Source organism: Orycteropus afer, unplaced genomic scaffold, assembly GCF_000298275.1.
Source record: "Orycteropus afer afer isolate SDZICR_OR568_19922 unplaced genomic scaffold, OryAfe1.0 scaffold00021, whole genome shotgun sequence".
NCBI classification, from domain to species: domain Eukaryota; kingdom Metazoa; phylum Chordata; class Mammalia; order Tubulidentata; family Orycteropodidae; genus Orycteropus; species Orycteropus afer.
The window spans coordinates 1787804-1806298 of record NW_006921608.1 but is presented as its reverse complement, the minus strand read 5'-3'; the positions used below and the strand labels follow the sequence as shown (position 1 = coordinate 1806298).

At 40.6% G+C, this 18495-nt stretch overlaps 1 protein-coding gene across 1 annotated transcript in view; it reads left to right on the top strand.

Moving 5' to 3' along the window:
• Positions 1 to 15088, top strand: part of PKHD1L1 (PKHD1 like 1) — a 199004-nt gene extending 183916 nt beyond the window's left edge. The window contains exon 76 of the mRNA XM_042783626.1: positions 14815 to 15088. Coding sequence (XP_042639560.1) covers positions 14815 to 15088 — 274 coding nt within the window. The remainder of the gene's footprint in view (positions 1 to 14814) is intronic.
• Positions 15089 to 18495: the final 3407 nt, after the last annotated feature.

Sequence of the window (18495 nt, the reverse complement as noted above, 5' to 3'; positions counted from 1 at the left end):
AGTGGTACAATAACTTCAAATCTTCTAAGATTTCCCACTATACAAAGTATAATCAACATTGAAATCCCTAAAACCAGGCTCAAGGACTGTGAACTTAAACAAACAAACAAAAAAAAATTCCTAGAAAAGATTCCTTCTAGTCCCATATCTCCTTTATCTGAATTATCTATTCTCCAAGTCTACCTCTCAGAACGTCCTTCTCCTTAAATATTATTTAAATATTTAAACCTCCACTAGATTTTCCATCTTCCTTCTCACCCTACAATATATTTAATTCTCCTCTTTCTGTCTCCAATTTGAGTCAGAATCTACTCGCTGGCAGTGGGTTTTTTCTCCAATTGCACTTTCTGTTGTGTGCTTGTATTAAACTTACATATGTTCAAATCTATCTTCCCCACTAAATTGTAAGAACTTGGAAGATAAGACCTCATGCCATATATATTAAAGTGTTAAAAATATGGTTTAACTGATTTTAAAATTTAAAAGCAGCTAAGTCCTCTTCTCTTAGAAGGAAATGCTGCATAGGAATATCATAGGTGAATTGTAAAGAATTTGATTGGTAGATATTAATCAGTCTGCAGCTGATCTAATGAGGGAATGAGCAATGGAGGGTTTCTGACAGATCTATGAAATGAAAGTGTCACTGAAGAAATATTGATAGGATTTAGAAAGAATTTTAGGTGAAATAAAAAATTTTAAAAGATACTGTGAAGTATTTCAAATAATAAAAGTCAAAATTAGATTTGAAATTTAAATTCAAAGGACAGAAAGGGTGAGGGGACACAATAAAGTTGGTTCCAGGAGTGGCAAAAAAAATTGGAGGCTGGTATCAACTGCTGGGGTTTCAAAAACAAAAGTCAAACAGGGAGGGGCAAATCTTATCTTCCTTTCTAATGACAGAAACTAATTGGGAGCCAGCTAGTTTGCAGAGATACAGCCCTGGCCTCTCTTCACTGAATACTGAAGTGTAGGTTTACAGTTGAAAAACAATAGTTACATGACCAGCACACATAAGTGTTTTATTTTTATGTCAGTTTTATGTGAGTTCAATATTTCTTCACAGAATTATTAAAATACCAGGTCTAGTTGACTAAATACATGATATTTACATATATGTACATATGTAAATATATGCATATTGTTTCCTCATTGAATGCATTGTTTCTACTTACCTTCACTGACTTTTATCCTATTTCTTCCTGATAACTTTGATTTTTTTCACCAAATTCAGAAAATGCTCTTTGCAAATTATTAGTAAATAATATAGTAGCTGAGTATTTTGGGAGTCTTTTTTTCCAGATTAATTTCATTGCTATAAATAATTTACCATTCTTTAATTAAGATACAAGATGATTTAGAGTAATCATATGTTTTATTAATGAATTGACATGCTGAGTTCTTTTATAAGTTTGGATTCTGAATTAATAATATTTTACTTTTAAGAGAATCATGAAGTTTCATCAAATAAAATGACAAAAATTGAGTGTAGAAAATATAAAAAATGTATAAAGACCACTATTGTCTCTTCCACATTGCACGTTTCCACAAAACGTGCAGTATTTATTCCAACATTAAATTGGTAAACTTAGAAATACTAATTATAAAAAATTCATTCATCCATTGTAAGCATACCATGAATTAAAAAGTTAAAATTAGTAAAACAGATCTTAAATCACACTATATGTTACAACTACTTTTAAAGAAAATTATTTATATTTGTTTTCTCTTTTCAGGAAGTCACACAAGTGCTTTTCTGAAGAACATGCTAAAAACAAAACTAAAGGAACTGTTTATTTACTAGCCATTTTGTTACACAATAATAAAAAGTCCATAGTATCATCAAGTAAATATATTAAAAATTTTTATAAATATACAGTGTACTAATTAATCACAAAAATCAAATTTCTTCAAAATATACATTTCTTTTGATTCCTTATATTTGTATATTATTTCATTTCTAAAAACTTTCAGAAATCTCTGACTGGCAAACAGATACACCATTTCCAATTTATTATCCCAGCAAATCATAGACTATGGAAAAGAGTTAAAAGATTTTGTTTAGTTTTGATTTAACCTCTTTAAATCAGATTGCAAGCATTTTGAAATTTTGCATATGCTGGGGGATCTTGATTTTCTCTTACCATTTATGAGGCTCTGATTTAATTCCACTCTGTCCCGTAGGGTCATTATGAGTCGGAATTGACTCAATGGCAGTGGGTTTGCTTCAGTCTGGAAACTATTCTAAGGATCTCTGGTGGCTCTGGTAGCATAATGGCTAAAGCACTTGACTGCTAACCAGAAGGCTGGTGGTTTAAACCCACCAGCCACTCCTCAGAAGGAAGGTTGGGCCATCCTACTTTCGTAGTGATACTGCCTCGGAAACCCAAGGAGGGGTCGCTATGAGTCGGGGCCGACTCGACAGCACATAACAACAACAACAACAACTGGTGGCATAGTGGTGAAAGCATCAGGCTACTAACCAAAAGGCTAGCAGTTCAAATCCATTACTCTCTCTGCAGGAGAAAGATGAGGCAGGCTGCTTCTGTAAAGATTTATAGCCTTTGAATAGGCAACAAAGAGGTACAAACAATAAAGGTAAATCCTTTTATATATACAATATTGCATTATCAATAATAACAAACATTAATCTATGGGTGGATACATAGGTACACAGGCAAAATGATCAGGTACCAGTAGGCAAAAGGGAATATATTAAGTTTGGCAGATGATATTTCTACATATGTATTAGTATGTACTATAAGAATGTCCATACTGTATATATAATAGAGCTAACAGGGAACAAGGAGCTCTGGTAGCATAGTGCCTAGGGCACTTGACTGCTCACCAGAAGGCTGGCGGTTCAAACCCACCAGCCACTCCTCGGAAGGAAGGTTGGGCAATCCTACTTCCGTAGTGATACTGCCTCGGAAACCCAAGGAGAGGTCGCTATGAGTCGGGGCCGACTCGATGGCATATAACAACAACAACAACAGGGAACAAAGTTGTGATAACATCTTAGCCACAGCCAAACACCTTGAGAGAGTGAGGGGCCCATGGGCTCAGGATCATGGTTGCAGGAGACATCAAGCTCAATTGGCATAACATACCACACAAAAACATTGTTCTACATCCTACTTTGGTGAGTAGTGACTGGAGTCAAAAGCTTACAAGCAGCCATCTAAGATGCAACTATTAGTCTCTCTTCATCTAGAGCAAAGAAGAGTGAAGAAAATCAAAGACACATGGAAACAATTAGTCCAAGGGACTAGTAGACCGTGGGAATCTCAGCCAACAAGACTGTGAAACCAGAACTAGATGGTGCCTAGCTACCACTGCCAACCAGTTGGAAAGGGATCAAAATTGGAAATCCATGATAGAGTGGGAGAAAAATGTGGAACAAAACTCAAGATTATAAAAGACCAGGCTTACTGGTCTGATAAAGATTAGTGCAACCCCTGAAACCATGGCCTCTGGTCATCCTTCAGGCCTGGAATTGAACTGACTACTGTGGCTTAGCTTCCATCCAAACAACAGACAGGTCTATGGAGGGGGGAAATAAAAAGATTTACACCCTTGAAAACCCTATGGGGCAATTCTACTCTGTCCTAAGGGATCACTGTTGTTGTTGTTATGTGCCGCGGAGTCAGACTTGACTCCTAGTGACCGCTCCTTGGGTTTCCGAGGTAGTATTGCTACAGAAGGAGATTGCCCACCCTTCCTTCCAAGAAGTGGCTGGTGGGTTTGAACTGCAGCTTTCTGGTTAGCAGTCAAGTGCCTTAGGCCCTATGCTACTAGAGCTCCTAATGGATCACTAGGAGTCGTGATTGACTCAACAGCAGTGCGTTTGGTTTTAAGTACCAGGCATTCTTAAGTTTAGTAAATGAGAAGACCTGAAGGTACAAGATGCTGTGACTATCTTTTAAGAGTTTACAGTGTAGTTGGGGGAATAGTAGTGAAAACAAATAATTTCAACACAGTGTGCTATGCAAGACAGATGTAGGCGATAGAGGGGCAAGAGGGGAAAAGAGGCATTTTGTGAGGATGGGGATGGATGAAGGACAGTTTTCAGAAGGGTATGAGTATTGAAGAATAAAACATGAGTTTAACCAAGGAAGGGTGTTCCAAGCAGAAAGTATGGTGGCAAAAGCAAAGGCTGAAAGACCACTAGATACCAAATTCCTTGAGAGTAGGGGCTGTCCCTGACTCTCACTTTTTCCCATCATCTAACAAAATTTCTGGCACAAGTAGATGCTTATTCACAGTTTATTGGATGAATGAAGCATGGAGTGCAGGGAAATCAAGCAGTTTGACGTTACCAGAGCACCAAGTGTGACGTGAGGAAAAGCCAGACAAGGATGGAGGAGGCGCTATGCCATTAGAGGAACTTATATTTTGTCTGCAGGTCCTGAGAATGTCCTTGTCACTGTATACTAGAAGTTTTCTCTAGAACAAAGTACAAATGGAGGTTTTAAACAAAGATGTTAACACTTCTTAAAATAGGTAGCGTAAAGAGTGGAAGATTTGTGGAGGAGTTTTCAAGAGGAGTCCTTTGAAATGGCTTTGCTGGGGAGTCCACTTACAACAGGGAACAAATGATGATACTAGCTTCTAATACAAACTCATAAGAAAAGGATTTTAATAAGCCCCCATGGAAAGCTTCATAGATGTCCACTGAGGTTTTGGGGACACAATGACTTGTGTCTGAAGCACATCTGATGAATCTAATCAGAGAGCAGGTAACTGAAACAACCTGTGGCAGTTGAGTCTAGAGCTGCAGTTTAGGAAGTAACAACACCCTCAGAGTTCATTGGGCAAGGATGTATGAGTGAGTCCCGTGAACCAGATGGGGGTGGTGCAGAAGCAAGGAGCAGAGGAGAAAATAGAGGAGGAGAACATTATTAGGAAATCATGAGCAATATAGCTTTACATAACCTTTATTCCTATGCTAGCCATGCTCTTTGCTTACTGAAAGGCAGTATGAGCACACCAGAGATGCCTTGGAAGAAAGCCTTGAAGAGCTGCTTTTGGAAGGTCACAGCCATGACCCCTGGACCACAGTTCTACTCTGCAATACATGGGGTTGCAATCAGCTCTACAGCAACTGGTCTGGCTTTTGGTTTTAGCACAATACTTAACAGCCTTTCAGTAAATATAATTTTTATTATTTTAATTTTGCCTGTATCATGTCAATATATGGCCCAATAAACAATTAAGGATTCTTCCTACACCAGAAAATGCCTACTGTGTAATAAGCACTGTGTGTGAGTATTAAGTATTAATAGAATCTTTGGTTAGGCACAGGGCCACTTAGAACAAAGACTGTTTCTCACACTCCTTGCAATGAGGTCTGACTAAGTTCCTGGCAGGGGACTATAAAAACATAAGAACCTGTGGCAGGTTCTAGGAATTTTCCTTAAAAGATGGCTATCATTTACTGCCCCTTTTTTGGTCCCTGTCTATCTCTCCTGCTGCATGGAGCAATTGTGCCTCCTTAAGGAGAACAAAATCTGCCTCCTGAGGGGAAGACATCAGAGAACTCAGCTGAAAGGGGTCTGGGTCCCTGTCATTGTGATGGACCACACCAACCGTGCACTGACAGCTGCTGGACTTCCTATTGCTTAATTGTTGTTTGGTAGCAACAGTAATCTTAACTACTACACATCCTGGATTCATTGAGTGCATGAGGTAGCAAATTTTGATAGGAACAAGAGAAGGGAACTCTCCAAAGGAGAAATGTATAAATCTCAATCAGAATTCATTGTGTATTTGATTTGGGAAACCAGAGCATCACACCCATCTTCCACACTCCTAAGTGGGTATTTTCAGCTTCCTCCTGTCAACTGATATCAACTGGCAAGAAATGTCCACTCTCCAGGAAAAGAAAAAAAATTAAGATTTATTCCTTCAACTCCCCTTCCCCAGAGAGTAACTACAGACATAGACCATAAGACCAAAAAGGACGAGGCCTGCTGTATGGGTTACAGTAGGCACTTGAATATTTGTGGGCAGTCAGACCAGCTACAAACTTCTTGCCACCTTAATTGTAGGTCCTAATACAGTACAAGAAGTTCTGGTGGTGGAGTGGTTAAAGGCTTTACTGCTAACTGAAAGGTCAGTAATTCAAACCTACCAGCTGTTCCACAGGAGAGTTCCTGGTTCAATGGGAGAAAGATGTGGCAGTCTACTTCTGTAAAGATTTACAGCTTTAGAAACTCTACGGGGCAGTTCTACTCTGTCCCATAGACTTGCTATGAGTGGGAATCAACTTGATGACAACAAGTTTCATTCTGGGTTTTGATACAGCACACCTGCTCCTCACTTACCAACCATCTTGTTATCTAGCATTTCACATTTACGACAGTGGTGAAAATCTATTATCCAACTATTTTGTACACTAACATTAGTCTGGCAGTAATGAATGCCAAGGTGATGGCTAAAGTTATGCGTCAGCTTGGCTGGATCATGATTCTCAGTGGTTTGGCAGTTGCATAATGATGTCATTTGGCAGTTGTGTAATGATGTAGTCATCCTCCATTTTCACATAATGCTGATTTTCACATCATGATTTGGTCTTTGGAACTTAACTGTATTACTAATGAGGGGGGTGTAGTCTAATTATAATGATTAAATGATTCTAAATTTAGAAAATTCCTCATGAAAACAATGCTGTTCTCCCAACATTTTACCATGACATGTGACTGTAGAAAAGTTCCTTTAGGTTAAGGGATATGTCTTCCTTTGGCTCCTCTAACACATTTAGCACACACTGTGCCATGGTAGGGAGCTCTGGTAGCATAGTGGCTAAGACACTTGCCTGCTAACCAGACGGCTGGCGGTTCAAGCCCACCAGCCACTCCTCGGAAGGAAGGTTGGGCAATCCTACTTCCGTAGTGATACTGCCTCGGAAACCCAAGGAGGGGTCGCCATGAGTCGGGGCCGAGTGCCATGGTAAGTGCTGAATAAATGGCTTAAATAAACAAATGAATAGGCAGCATAATGAAACTTTTCCTCTATCAGATTTTTGGGATGAGATACTTCCAAATATTATAGAAATTGCACTTTATTCTAACCCCCTTAACATTTCAAATGATAGTGTGTAAAATTCACACCCAGTTATAGACAAACTAGTTATGGTTGCTATGGCAATAAGCAGAAAAAAAAATTCCTTTTGGACAAGATATTTGTGAGTGTTCCTGGCTACATGATAAGAGTATTTTCCTTTGGTTTTTCTTTAGAGTAATTTATCCACTTAGGCAGATGATTCTTTATGCATATAAATTCTCTCTAGGGAGAAAGAAAATATTAAGTTTTCTATACTGAACATTTCTAGTGATTAAAATATGGATTTAATTCTCAGTTAAAAAAAAGATCTAATTTCAAATAAGAACTGCAGCAAGAAAAATATTCCATGGTGAGCAGGTAATTTTCATTGTATGAAATGTACAGTATATATAGATGAAGAAACACTTTTATCAAGAAGTACTGATATCTTTAATACTTTAAAGGGGCAGAAGTGGTCAGAGGGGGGTCCAAGAACAGCAGTTCAAAATTAAGAGTTTAAAAAGCAACCATCAAAACATGTATCCTCTTAAGTGGATTTGAACAAGAGGGAATGGATAATATAATAAATAAATAAATTAAAATAAACCTGTTGCCATCAACATGTGTTCCGACTCATAGTGATCCTATAGCACAGAGTAGGACTACTCCATGGGGTTTCCAAGGCGATGGCACATCTTTTCCCCACGCTGTAGAGTAACTGGTGGGCTTGAACCTCCTATCTTTCATTTATCAGCCAAATGTTTAATCATTGCACCACCAGGGCTCCTTGAAATAAGTAGTCTCTATTTTGAACACCATAATTACCATGAAGAAAGCTGTGTCTTTGAGAATATTCAGATTAAACAGACAGCAAAGCACAGAGCTGATACAGAAGAATGAAAAAACAAAATACAAAAGACACTGAGAAGAAAAAAATAGGTAAGACTTGACAACAGATATTGTTAGAAGAAAATATCCCACGAGTAGTAGAAAAAAGACAGCTGCTCTTTCACCTTATTTCTCTCAAGCAAAAGGGTCCAAAGAAGAGGGGATGTATACCTTAGCTTAAAACCTTAGTTTTGTCCTCCCCTTTTCCCTTTTTTAATGTGTTCCTAATAGATGTGTCTATTTCTGGTTGCTGATGACAGAAAATTCACCTCTGTTGAAGCACTAATCCCTGTTGTGAGAAAAAAGAAGATTCTACTGGACTTGCAGCTGATTAACCTGTACACCTGAAAACTTTCATTGATTTGATTATTGCCTCCAACCTAATTGCACATACATCATGCCATTTAATTTGAAGAATAAATCCATGAGGCAGAAATTATTAACCTAATTTTGCAGATGAGAAAACTGTACCTATAACTTGCTCAAGGTCAAAGCCACTATGTCCATCTTGTTTTGAAAACAAGCTCAATGTTGTTTTATTTTTCAGTTTTCAACTCACATACAAGATAGGTCATGTTATAAATTATTGTTTTATGTTGGTTATATGAGTCTCACACATTTGCCCTTAGAAATAATAAATGTCCTTAGATTTCCAGATCAGCTCAGATCAAGTCTACCAATCCCAAAATGTAGACACAGAACTGAAGAGTTCACTGCGTCTTGTCATTGGAATCCATTTCTAGCAAAAGACATGGACTATTTTTCTCCATTTCCTACCCAGACCCCCTCTGAAGGGACTTGATTAACTCTAAATTATTTTTAAAATTTTTAGTCTTTCTGTATTTAGCAATAAAAATTACTGCTAATTGAAAATGTTTCAGTAATTATTACGATGGAAAATATTCATTTAAATGTTTCATGGAAAGTTAATTCTCTTTTAATAGAAAAGAAATATAGATGCTGCTTCAGTCTTTGTGGTTTTTCTTTTAAGCTATTGACTCTAACTATTAAATGATGATTAAGGATATTTATAAAAACTTATAATTTTCTACAATATTAAAATTTCTTATTTTGAAAGCAAGCCATTTAATTTGAAGAAAAGATACATGAGGCAAAAATTATTAACCTAATTCTGGAGTCATAAGATCAATAAAACAATTCATTAAAATTATCATCAGATAATCCTTCACTTTTTAATGTATCTGTTCAAAGCTGTCACACTATGAGCCACAAGACTTTGTTTTGCTTGATCAAGAAACAAATGTGACTTTATGATCTGAATTCAACCATGAACAGCTGCTCATTAATAGAAAGCTATTAAAGTGCAAGTCAGAACAGCAGGTCTAACATAGTGCTTGAAGGAAAATCCACTCTTTGGTGAAAAGCCATGGAATTGGATTGGGTATATGGAAGCACTGTGCTGTATTTGCAAGATCTGTTCTACTTCCAGGGAGGGACGAGGGCAGTTGGGCCAGTTGACAAGACTGTATTCAGATTCAGCTAGAGTACTCAGAACAGCAAAGCCTATACAGACCAGTAGGGTAGTGTGGCAGGTTGGAAACTGATTGTGTAACTAAATCAAGCTGGAGATGAGGCGGAAGCAGACCAGAAGTCTTAAAGTTGGCAAAATGATTTGGACACAGAGTAGGCAGGAGGAACTATATCCCCCTGGAATAGAGCCAACCCAGAATGAAAATTCTCATATACAGGTTTACCCATTATGTCCCTCCCACTTGATATGTGGTGCCCCTCCTCAATCCCACACACACATTGGGCAGAGCACAGAGATTAAAACTGCATGCTCTTTAAGAGATGACCCCCTCTGCAAAACCCCAAATTATTGCTACCTACGATCCCCAACTATAGAGTTACTACTCAACAACTGCACCACTCATCTGTCAGTTTGTCGTACTGTGGTGGATTGAGTATTGCTGTGAGGCTGGAGGCTATGCCACTGGTATTTCAAACACCAGCAGGGACACCCATGGTGGACAGGTCTCAGTGGAGCTTCCAGACTAAGACAGACTCAGAAGAAGGAAGGGGCCATCCACTTCTCAAAGAATTGGCCAGTGAAAACCTTATGAATGACAGTGAAATGCTGTCTGATATAGTACTGGAAAACTTTATGAATAGCCTTGAAACTTTGTCTGATATAGTGCTGGAAGATGAGCCCCTCAGATGGGAAGGCACTCAAAATGTGACTGGGATGAGCTGCCTCTTTAGAGCAGAGCTGATCTTAAAGATATGGATGGAGTAAAGCTTTTGGGACTTCCATTTGCTGATGTGGCATGACTCAAAATGGGAAGAAAGAGCTGCAAACATTCATTAATAATTGGAACATGGCGTGTATGAAGTATGAATCTAGGAAAATTGGAAGTTGTCAAAAATGAAATGGAATGCATAAAGATTGATGTCCTAGGCATTAGTGTACTGAATTAGATGTTTTGGCCATTTTGAATCAGACAATCATATGATGTACTATGCTGGAAATCACAAATTGAAGAGGAATGGTATAGATTTTATTGTCGCAAAGAATGTTTCAAGATCTATCCTGAAGTACAAAGCTGTCAGTGATAGGATAATATCCATGCACCTACAAGGAAAACTGGTTAATACTATTAGTATTCAAATTTATGCACAAACCACCAAAGCCAAAGATAAGGAAGTTGAAGAATACCAGAAAGATGTTTACTTATGTTTTATTGACTATACAAAGGCCTTCAACTGTGTGGATCATAACAAATTATGGATAAAATTGAGAAGAATGAGCATTCCAGAACATTTAATTGTACTGATGATGAACATGTACGTAGACCAGGAGCCTGTCATTTGAACAGAAGAAGGGAATGCTGCATGGTTTAAAATCAGGAATGGAGTGGGTTGGGGTTGTATCCTTTCCCCATACTTATTCAATCTGTATACTGAGCAAATAATCTGAGAAGTTGGACTATATGAAGAAGAACACAGCATCAGAATTGGACGAAGAATCATGAACAACCTGCAATATGCAGATGACACAACCTTATTTGCTGAAATTGAAGAGGACTTGAAGCAGTTATTGAGAAAGTTTAAAGACTGTAGTGTGCAGTATGGATTACACTTCAACATAAAATGAAAATCCTCACAACTGGACCAATAAGCAGTAGCATAATAAATGGAAAGAAGATTGAAATTGTCAAAGATTTCATAATATTTGGTTCCATAATCAACACCAATGGAAGCAGCAGTCAAGACATCACATGACATATTGCACTGGGCAAATCTGCTGCAAAAGACCTCTTCAAAGTGCTGAAGAGCAAAGATGACCAAGGTGCGCCTAAGCCAAGTGATGATGTTTTCAGAGAAGATTGAAGAAGAGTTGATGCTTTTGAGTTGTGGTGTTGGTGAAGAATACCGAAAGTACTATGGACTGCCAGAAGAACTATGAAATCTGTTCTGGAAGAAGTGCAGCCAGAATGCTCCTTGGAAGTAAGAATGGTTGTTGTTGTTGTTGTTGTTAAGTGTCGTCAAGTCGTTTCCGACTCATAGCGACCCCATGCACAGCAGAACGAAACACTGCCCGATCCCGCGCCAGCCCCACAATCCCTGCTATACTTGAGCCCATCATCACAGCCACCATATCAATCCATCTCCTTGAAGGCCTCCCCCTCTTTCGTCGACCCTCCACCCTATCAAGCATGACATCCTTCTCCAGGGAATGGTCCCTTCTTACAACATGACCAAAATAGGTGAGACGAAGTCTGGCCATTCTTGCTTCCAAGGAGCATTCTGGCTGTGCTTCCTCCAGGACAGATCTGTTAGTTCTTTTAGCAGTCCACGGTACTTTCAGCATTCTCCGCCAGCACCACAACTCAAAAGCATCAACTCTTCTTCGGTCTTCCTTATTCATTGTCCAGCTCTCACATGCATACCAGACGATTGGAAATATCATGGCTTGTGTCAGGCGCACCTTAGTCCTCAATGAGATATCCTTGCTCCTCAGCACTTGAAACAGTTCCTTTGCAGTTGACTTTCCCAATGCTACACGTCATCTAATGTCCTGACTGCTGCTTCTGTTGGCATCGATTGTAGAACCAAGCAACGTGAATTCCTTGACAACCTCAATCTTCTCTCCATTTATTGTGATGCTGCTCATTGGTCCAGTTGTGAGGATTTTTGTTTTCTTTATGTTGAGATGTAATCCATACTGCAGACTGTATTCTTCAACCTTCATCAGTAGGTGCCTTAAGTCATCCTCACTTTCAGCAAGCAAAGTTGTGTCGTCTGCATATCTCAGGTTGTTAATGATTCTTCCTCCAATCCTGATACCACGTTTTTCTTCATATAGTCCAGCTTCTCGGATTATTTGCTCAGCATATAGATTGAATAAGTGTGGAGACAGAATACAACCCTGACGCACTCCCTTCTTGATTTTAAACCATGTAGTGTCCCCTTGTTCTGTTCGAACGACAGCCTCCTGGTCAAGGTACAGATTCCTCATGAGTACAATCAAGTGCTCGGGAATTCCCATTCTTCTCAATGTTGTCCATAATTTGTCATGATCCACACAATCAAATGCCTTTGCATAGTCAATAAAACACAAGTAAACATCTTTCTGGTATTGAATGGTTAGACTTCCTTTTACCTACCTTGGTCTTGTTGACAGAAGGGACCGTTCCCTGGAGAAAGATATCATGCTTGGTAAAGTGGAGGGTCAGCGAAAAAGGGGAAAGCCCTCAACAAGATGAATTGATACAGTGGCTGCAACGATGGGCTCAGGTATAGCAAGGATTGTGAGACTGGAGCAGGACTGGGCAGTGTTTTGTTCTGTTGTACACAGGGTCACTATGAGTCGGAGCCAACTCGACAACACCCAACAATAACAAGGAACTATAGTGGGTTTAGTGGACTCTGGGAGGTACTGTTACTGGGAGTGATGATATGCAGTAGTATTAGGAGCAGCAGCCACAGGAACAGCTATTGTTTAAGAATGTTTTCTATGTTCTTAACTCTGTGCTAAGTACATTAGCTATTCTATGGAATAAACTCACTGCCCTTTCGTCGGATCTGACTCATGGAGACACCTCCTTGGGTTTCTATCACTAGGGAAATAGATTGCCCAACCTTCCTTCCGAGGAGTGGCTGGTGGGTTTGAACTGCCAGACTTCTTGTTAGCAGTCAAAACACTCAACAACTACTGGAAAGCTAGTGGAAAACTGATTTAATACTATTCTTTTGTAAGTATTTATTTTTTAAATTAAATTTGCCCTCTTTGGCAGGCTTTGAAGGAGCTCTGGTACCATAGTGCCTAAGGCATTTGACTGCTAACCAGAAGGCTGGTGGCTCAAACCCACCAGCCTCTCCTCAGAAGAAGGTTGAGCAATCTACTTCCATAGTGATACCTCCTTGGAAACCCAAGGAGGGGTCACCGTGAGTCGGGTTCGACTTGAGGGCAGTGAGTGAGTGAGCAGGCTGTGTTGTTTGTTAATGTGTTGAGAAACAAGCATTCACTAATTGTTTTGAAATGGCAAATTTACTAAAGAAGCCTGAAGAATAATGAAAATATCATACCCACCCAAACCAAACCCACTGCCATTGTCAACTGCGACTCCTAGTGACCCTTTAGGACAGAGTAGAACTGCCTCATAAGGTTTCCGAGACTGTAAATCTCTACTGAAGCAGACTGCCTCATCTTTTTCCCAAGGAGTATCTGATGGGTTCAAACCACTGACCTTTGGGTTAGCAGCCGATGCTTTAACCACTATGTGGCCGGAGCTCCTTGAAAATATAAGGCTATACTAAATAATTGGAAGCAAAGAGGTCTGTAAGGCAAAAAGTTATTTTGGAAAGCATGTTTATGCCAGGATGTAGACTGTTTAACAGATTATTGGAATTTACACATTAAAAGTGATTAATGTTAGAGGGGGTGTTTAAGGAACTGTAAGGGGTTTAGTGTACTCTGGGAGGTGTAGTTACTGGCAGCGATGATAATGCGGTAGCATTAGCAGCAGGCCGCAGAAACAGCTATTGTCTGAGTGTTTTCTATGTTTGTAACTCTGTGCTAAGTACATTAGCTATTCTATGGAATAAACTCACTCCCCTTCAGTCGGATGCAACTCCCTCCTTGGGTTTCTGAGGTGGTATCACTGCGGAAGTAGATTGCCCCCTCTTCCTTCAGAGGAGTAGCTGGTAGGTTTGAACAACCAGCCTTCTGGTTAGCAGTCAAATGCCCTAGGCACTATGAGGAGGAGATAGGTTTAGAGAGATTAAATAATCCAAGGTTACACAGAACGATTGCAGGGCAAGAGTCATAAAAACTTAGTTTCTTAACCTTTTGGGGATAGCAGGTAAAAATTATTAACAGGAATGAAGCGCAGATTTGAGTGCAAGGTAGGCAGAGATGAGGAGACCACTTGAAAGCTTGTTGTTGTTGTTGTTGTTTGCCGTGGAGTCGGCCCCGACTCATAGCGACGCCTCCTTGGGTTTCCGAAGCAGTATCACCACGGAAGTAGGATTGCCCAAGCGACTTGAAAGCTAGGTGGGTAAAATAGGTGCTGGTTCAGGGTGGAAGAATATAGGTTCTCTGTTGTTGTCAAAGTTGTAGTCAAGGAAGAAGTGTAAGAAGAAAAAGTCTAGTCTGGGAACAATTTACTTTGAATGCTTTCAACTTTTTATCATATAAACTCGTTATCGATACTCCCTCTTTTCATCAGTTGCTTTGTAACAGTGGAACACATACTCATTATTGAGGATTTCTCAAACACAACAGCAGAAGACCCTAGCTTTTTAATACAATAGGCCAGAAAGGAATCAGCACTTTGCATAGAAATAGGAAAACCCAGCAGGAGCCCAGAGATCCCAAAACTGAAAAGACTGTAAAGGAGCAACCTTTACAAAATCTACTAGAGGCCAAGCCTTGAACACAGCCGAGTCTACCACCCCTCGCCCCGCCCCCCAGCGTTCATTGGTTCGCAGCTCCGAAGCAATCCGCAACCTCGCGTCTATTGGGCCAGATAGGTCCTGGGGCGGAGTGCGGAAGCGGGAGCTAGGAGCAACCGAGAACCGCCTTCAAGGAGGAGGTGAAGGGGAGGGACTGAGGGAGGGCTTCCCGGGGAGGAGGTGGCTATGGCAGCTGCGCGGAGGCAACGGCGCCTGCGAAAGAGCGCGCGCCCGGCTTTGAATGAGCGGTGCTGGGACTGAACAGGCGGAGCTCGAGCTCGAGGAAGCGAGCGGCAGCGCGCGCGCACGCTCCCTGAGTGAGCGCGCGGCCCGCGGCAGCCCGGAGCCTCCGCCGGGCGGGCGGGGAGGGGGAGGGGCAGGTGAGTGTGTGCGGCCTGCGCGCGCCGTCGAGGGACTTCCCGACCCCCACCCTCACCCCCACCCCGACCCCTACCCCTGCTTTGGGGATGTCATCTGCTCTTTACCCTACCATCCCTTTTCCTCGCCCCACACTTCCCGCCCTTCCGCCTTCCTTTTCGTCCCATCCACGGGCCCTACCCCACGAGTACTGCCACTCTGGGGTATTGTTTCCGGGTCAGGGTGACCTTTGGGGTGAGGGAAGCGCGACTGGGAGCGCGGCCCAGTCGTGCAGCCCTGGCAATGTCGCGCTCACGCGCGGGGAGGCAGGCCTGCGGGACACCGGCCTGGAGAATCCCGTCCCCAAAACTGCCCCCTACAGAGAAATTGGCCAGTCTTTCGTGCCCTCCTTTTACAGGCCCTGCACTTGCTAAGGCAGATTTTTTCAAAATCCCAACCCCAACCGAACCGACACCCACCTCCAGCTTCTAGAGCGTTTCGCCTGACGCCGTGCGCATGGCATCGGATTGTGTAACCTGAGAACGCGTTTTCCTCATCTGTACAGTGGGTATGATCCCTTTCTTTTTCCCCAGTTTCAGATACGTACTCCGAAGTTAAAGCATTTTAGTTATGAAATTCATTTACTTTTTGAGTCATTCAGGAAACCTTGATTTTGTAAGCCCCAGTCGTGGCACTTATCTGGGGGCCAGACTTTGCTTTCCTGGGATACAGTACAGAGTGTCAACTTTTCCTACTGGGTCTCAGACTCCACTTTTATTTCCCCTTCTCTGCTGCTTGGTGCTGCTGAACGTTAATTTTTCAGATTTAATTGAGTTCCGACAAATTTTATTTTTGGAGTTTTGTGACATTCCTTAAGTTAATTCAGAGAGTTACAAAGTTATTTTCAGGATATACTGGACTGTACTAGATCATGAATTTTAGTTTTCAAAATTTTATATTTAAAAATTTAGAAATACGGTCTTGGAAATTTATGCCAGAAGAACATGTTAGTCTTAGATAATGAGTACGTTGTTCAGTGTGTCCCCAGCACAGATATTGGTTTGGCTTGATTAAAGAATTGTGATATAATGGATGTACTGAAAAGATCTTACCTGCAGTTTATAGTGATTACAGAGAGGAAAGATACATTTGATCAGTTTCTAATATAGATTTTTTTAAAAAAATTTTAGATCAATCTGTTTCATTTGACATAGTGTATTAGTTTACCAGAGGTGTCATTTTTCCGGAAGTGTTTAGGACAAGTTTGCTTCATGATTCTGAACCACCAGCTGCTACTGCTGTGGCTCGTATTTTTGTATTTACCTACATATTTTTAAGAACATTTTAATTTTTTAGATTAGACTATATTAAACTGGGGAACTCTGGTGGTGTAGTGCCTAAGGCATTTGACTGCTAACCAGAAGGCTGGAGGTTCAAACCCACCAGCCACTTTTCGGAAGGAAGGTTGGGCAATCTACTTCCGTAGTGATACTGCCTGGAAAACCCAAGGAGGGGTTGCTATGAGTCGAATCCAGAGGCAGTGAATTTTTTTAGTTTATATTAAACCTACTGCCATTGAGTCAATTCTGACTCATAGCGACCCTATAAGGCAGAATATAACTGCTTGGGCTATATTACATTGTTCCGTTCTGAAAAGTGTTTTGAAGCAACCAAAATCCCAAATAGCCTACAGTTCATGGTTATCAAATTGTTGATGTAGAGGACATTTCAGAAATCACACTGAAGCAGTGTATATAAAATTAAAGAAAAGGTTTCTCAAGTAGGGTGTAGTGTGACCCTGGGCTTTGGGCTCAGGCTCTTTAAATCTTGGACAAGTGAACCTTTGTACCTCGCTGCTTCATCTGTTACGTGGAAATATCTTGAAACCTACCTCTTCTGATTATCTTTAGGATTTCAGTGAGGTGCTAGAACATGCATTGTTTAGAACTATGTCTTGCATATATTAAGTGCTCAAGGACTGTTACTTTCTCTTCATTCAACAAATGTTTAAGCCCCTACTATGTGCTGGTCATTGGCTAAGATCTGGAAATACTAAACTGGGGAAGACAATGGGGCCTTATCTTAGTCCCTTGCATTCTAAAGGAACTAGTGTGTGCACAAGCTCATGACAATTTAGCAGAGAACTCAGGACCTGTCTGTAGTGGGTCAGTAGTTTTTCCCAGCAGGTGGGATAGTTATTGTCTGATACCTTGTTAATTGCCCTCAAGTTGGTTCTTTATGGTGACTTAATGTGTAATAGAATGCAGTGTTGCTGGGGTGTGCCATCTCCATGATCTTTGGTGTGTTGTGATGGCCATAATGTCAACCTGTCTTATTGAGGGTTTCCTTGTTTTTGCTGATCTTCTGCTTTACTGACCGTTATGTCCTTTTTTGGAGATTGATCTTTCCTGTGAACTTGTCCAAAGTGAGCAAGCAGAAGTATCCTCATCTTCGCTTCTAAGGAGCACTCTGGTTGTATTTCTTCTAAGATTGGTACGTTCTTCTGGCAGTCCACGGTATATTCAATATTCTTTACCAACCCCAATTCAAATTTATCGATTCTTCTTTGGCCTTTTTGATTTCCTGATTTCACATGGCATATGAGGCAATTGAAAAGCCATGGCTTGGATCAAGTGCACCTCAATCATTGAAGGGACTTCTTTGCTTTTTATAACTTTATAAAGCTTTTTTGTAGCAGATTTGCCCAGTGCATTATGTGGTTCGATCTCTTGACTGTTGCTTCCGTGGATATTGAGTGTTGATCCTAGTAGAATGAAATCATTGACAACTTCAGTTTTTTCTCCATTTGCCATGGTGTTTTTTTATAGTGCAATTGTGAGGATTTTGTTTTCCTTTTGTTCAGTGAAGGCTTCAGTCTTTGGCCATTGTCAAATGTTTCAAGTAGTTGTCAAGCGAGGTTGTAGCATCCACTTATCTCAAGTATTAATGACACAATATATATTCATTGGGAGCTCTGGTGGCGTAGTGCCTAAAGGCATTTGACTGCTAACCAGAAGGCTGGCTGTCCAAACCCACTAGCCACTCCTCAAAAGGAAGATTAGGCAATCTACTTCCCTAGTGATACCCCCTCGGAAACTCAAGGAGGGGTCACTATGAGTCAGATCCGACTCAACGACAGTGAGATAGAGAGATATATTCGTTAAGTTGAATTAAAATATTAAGTAAATATAAGTCCCTAAGGTTATTCCTCTAAAGCGGTGTTGTTGTTAAGTGCCGTCGAGTCGTTTCCGACTCATAGCGACCCCATGCACAGCAGAACGAAACACTGCC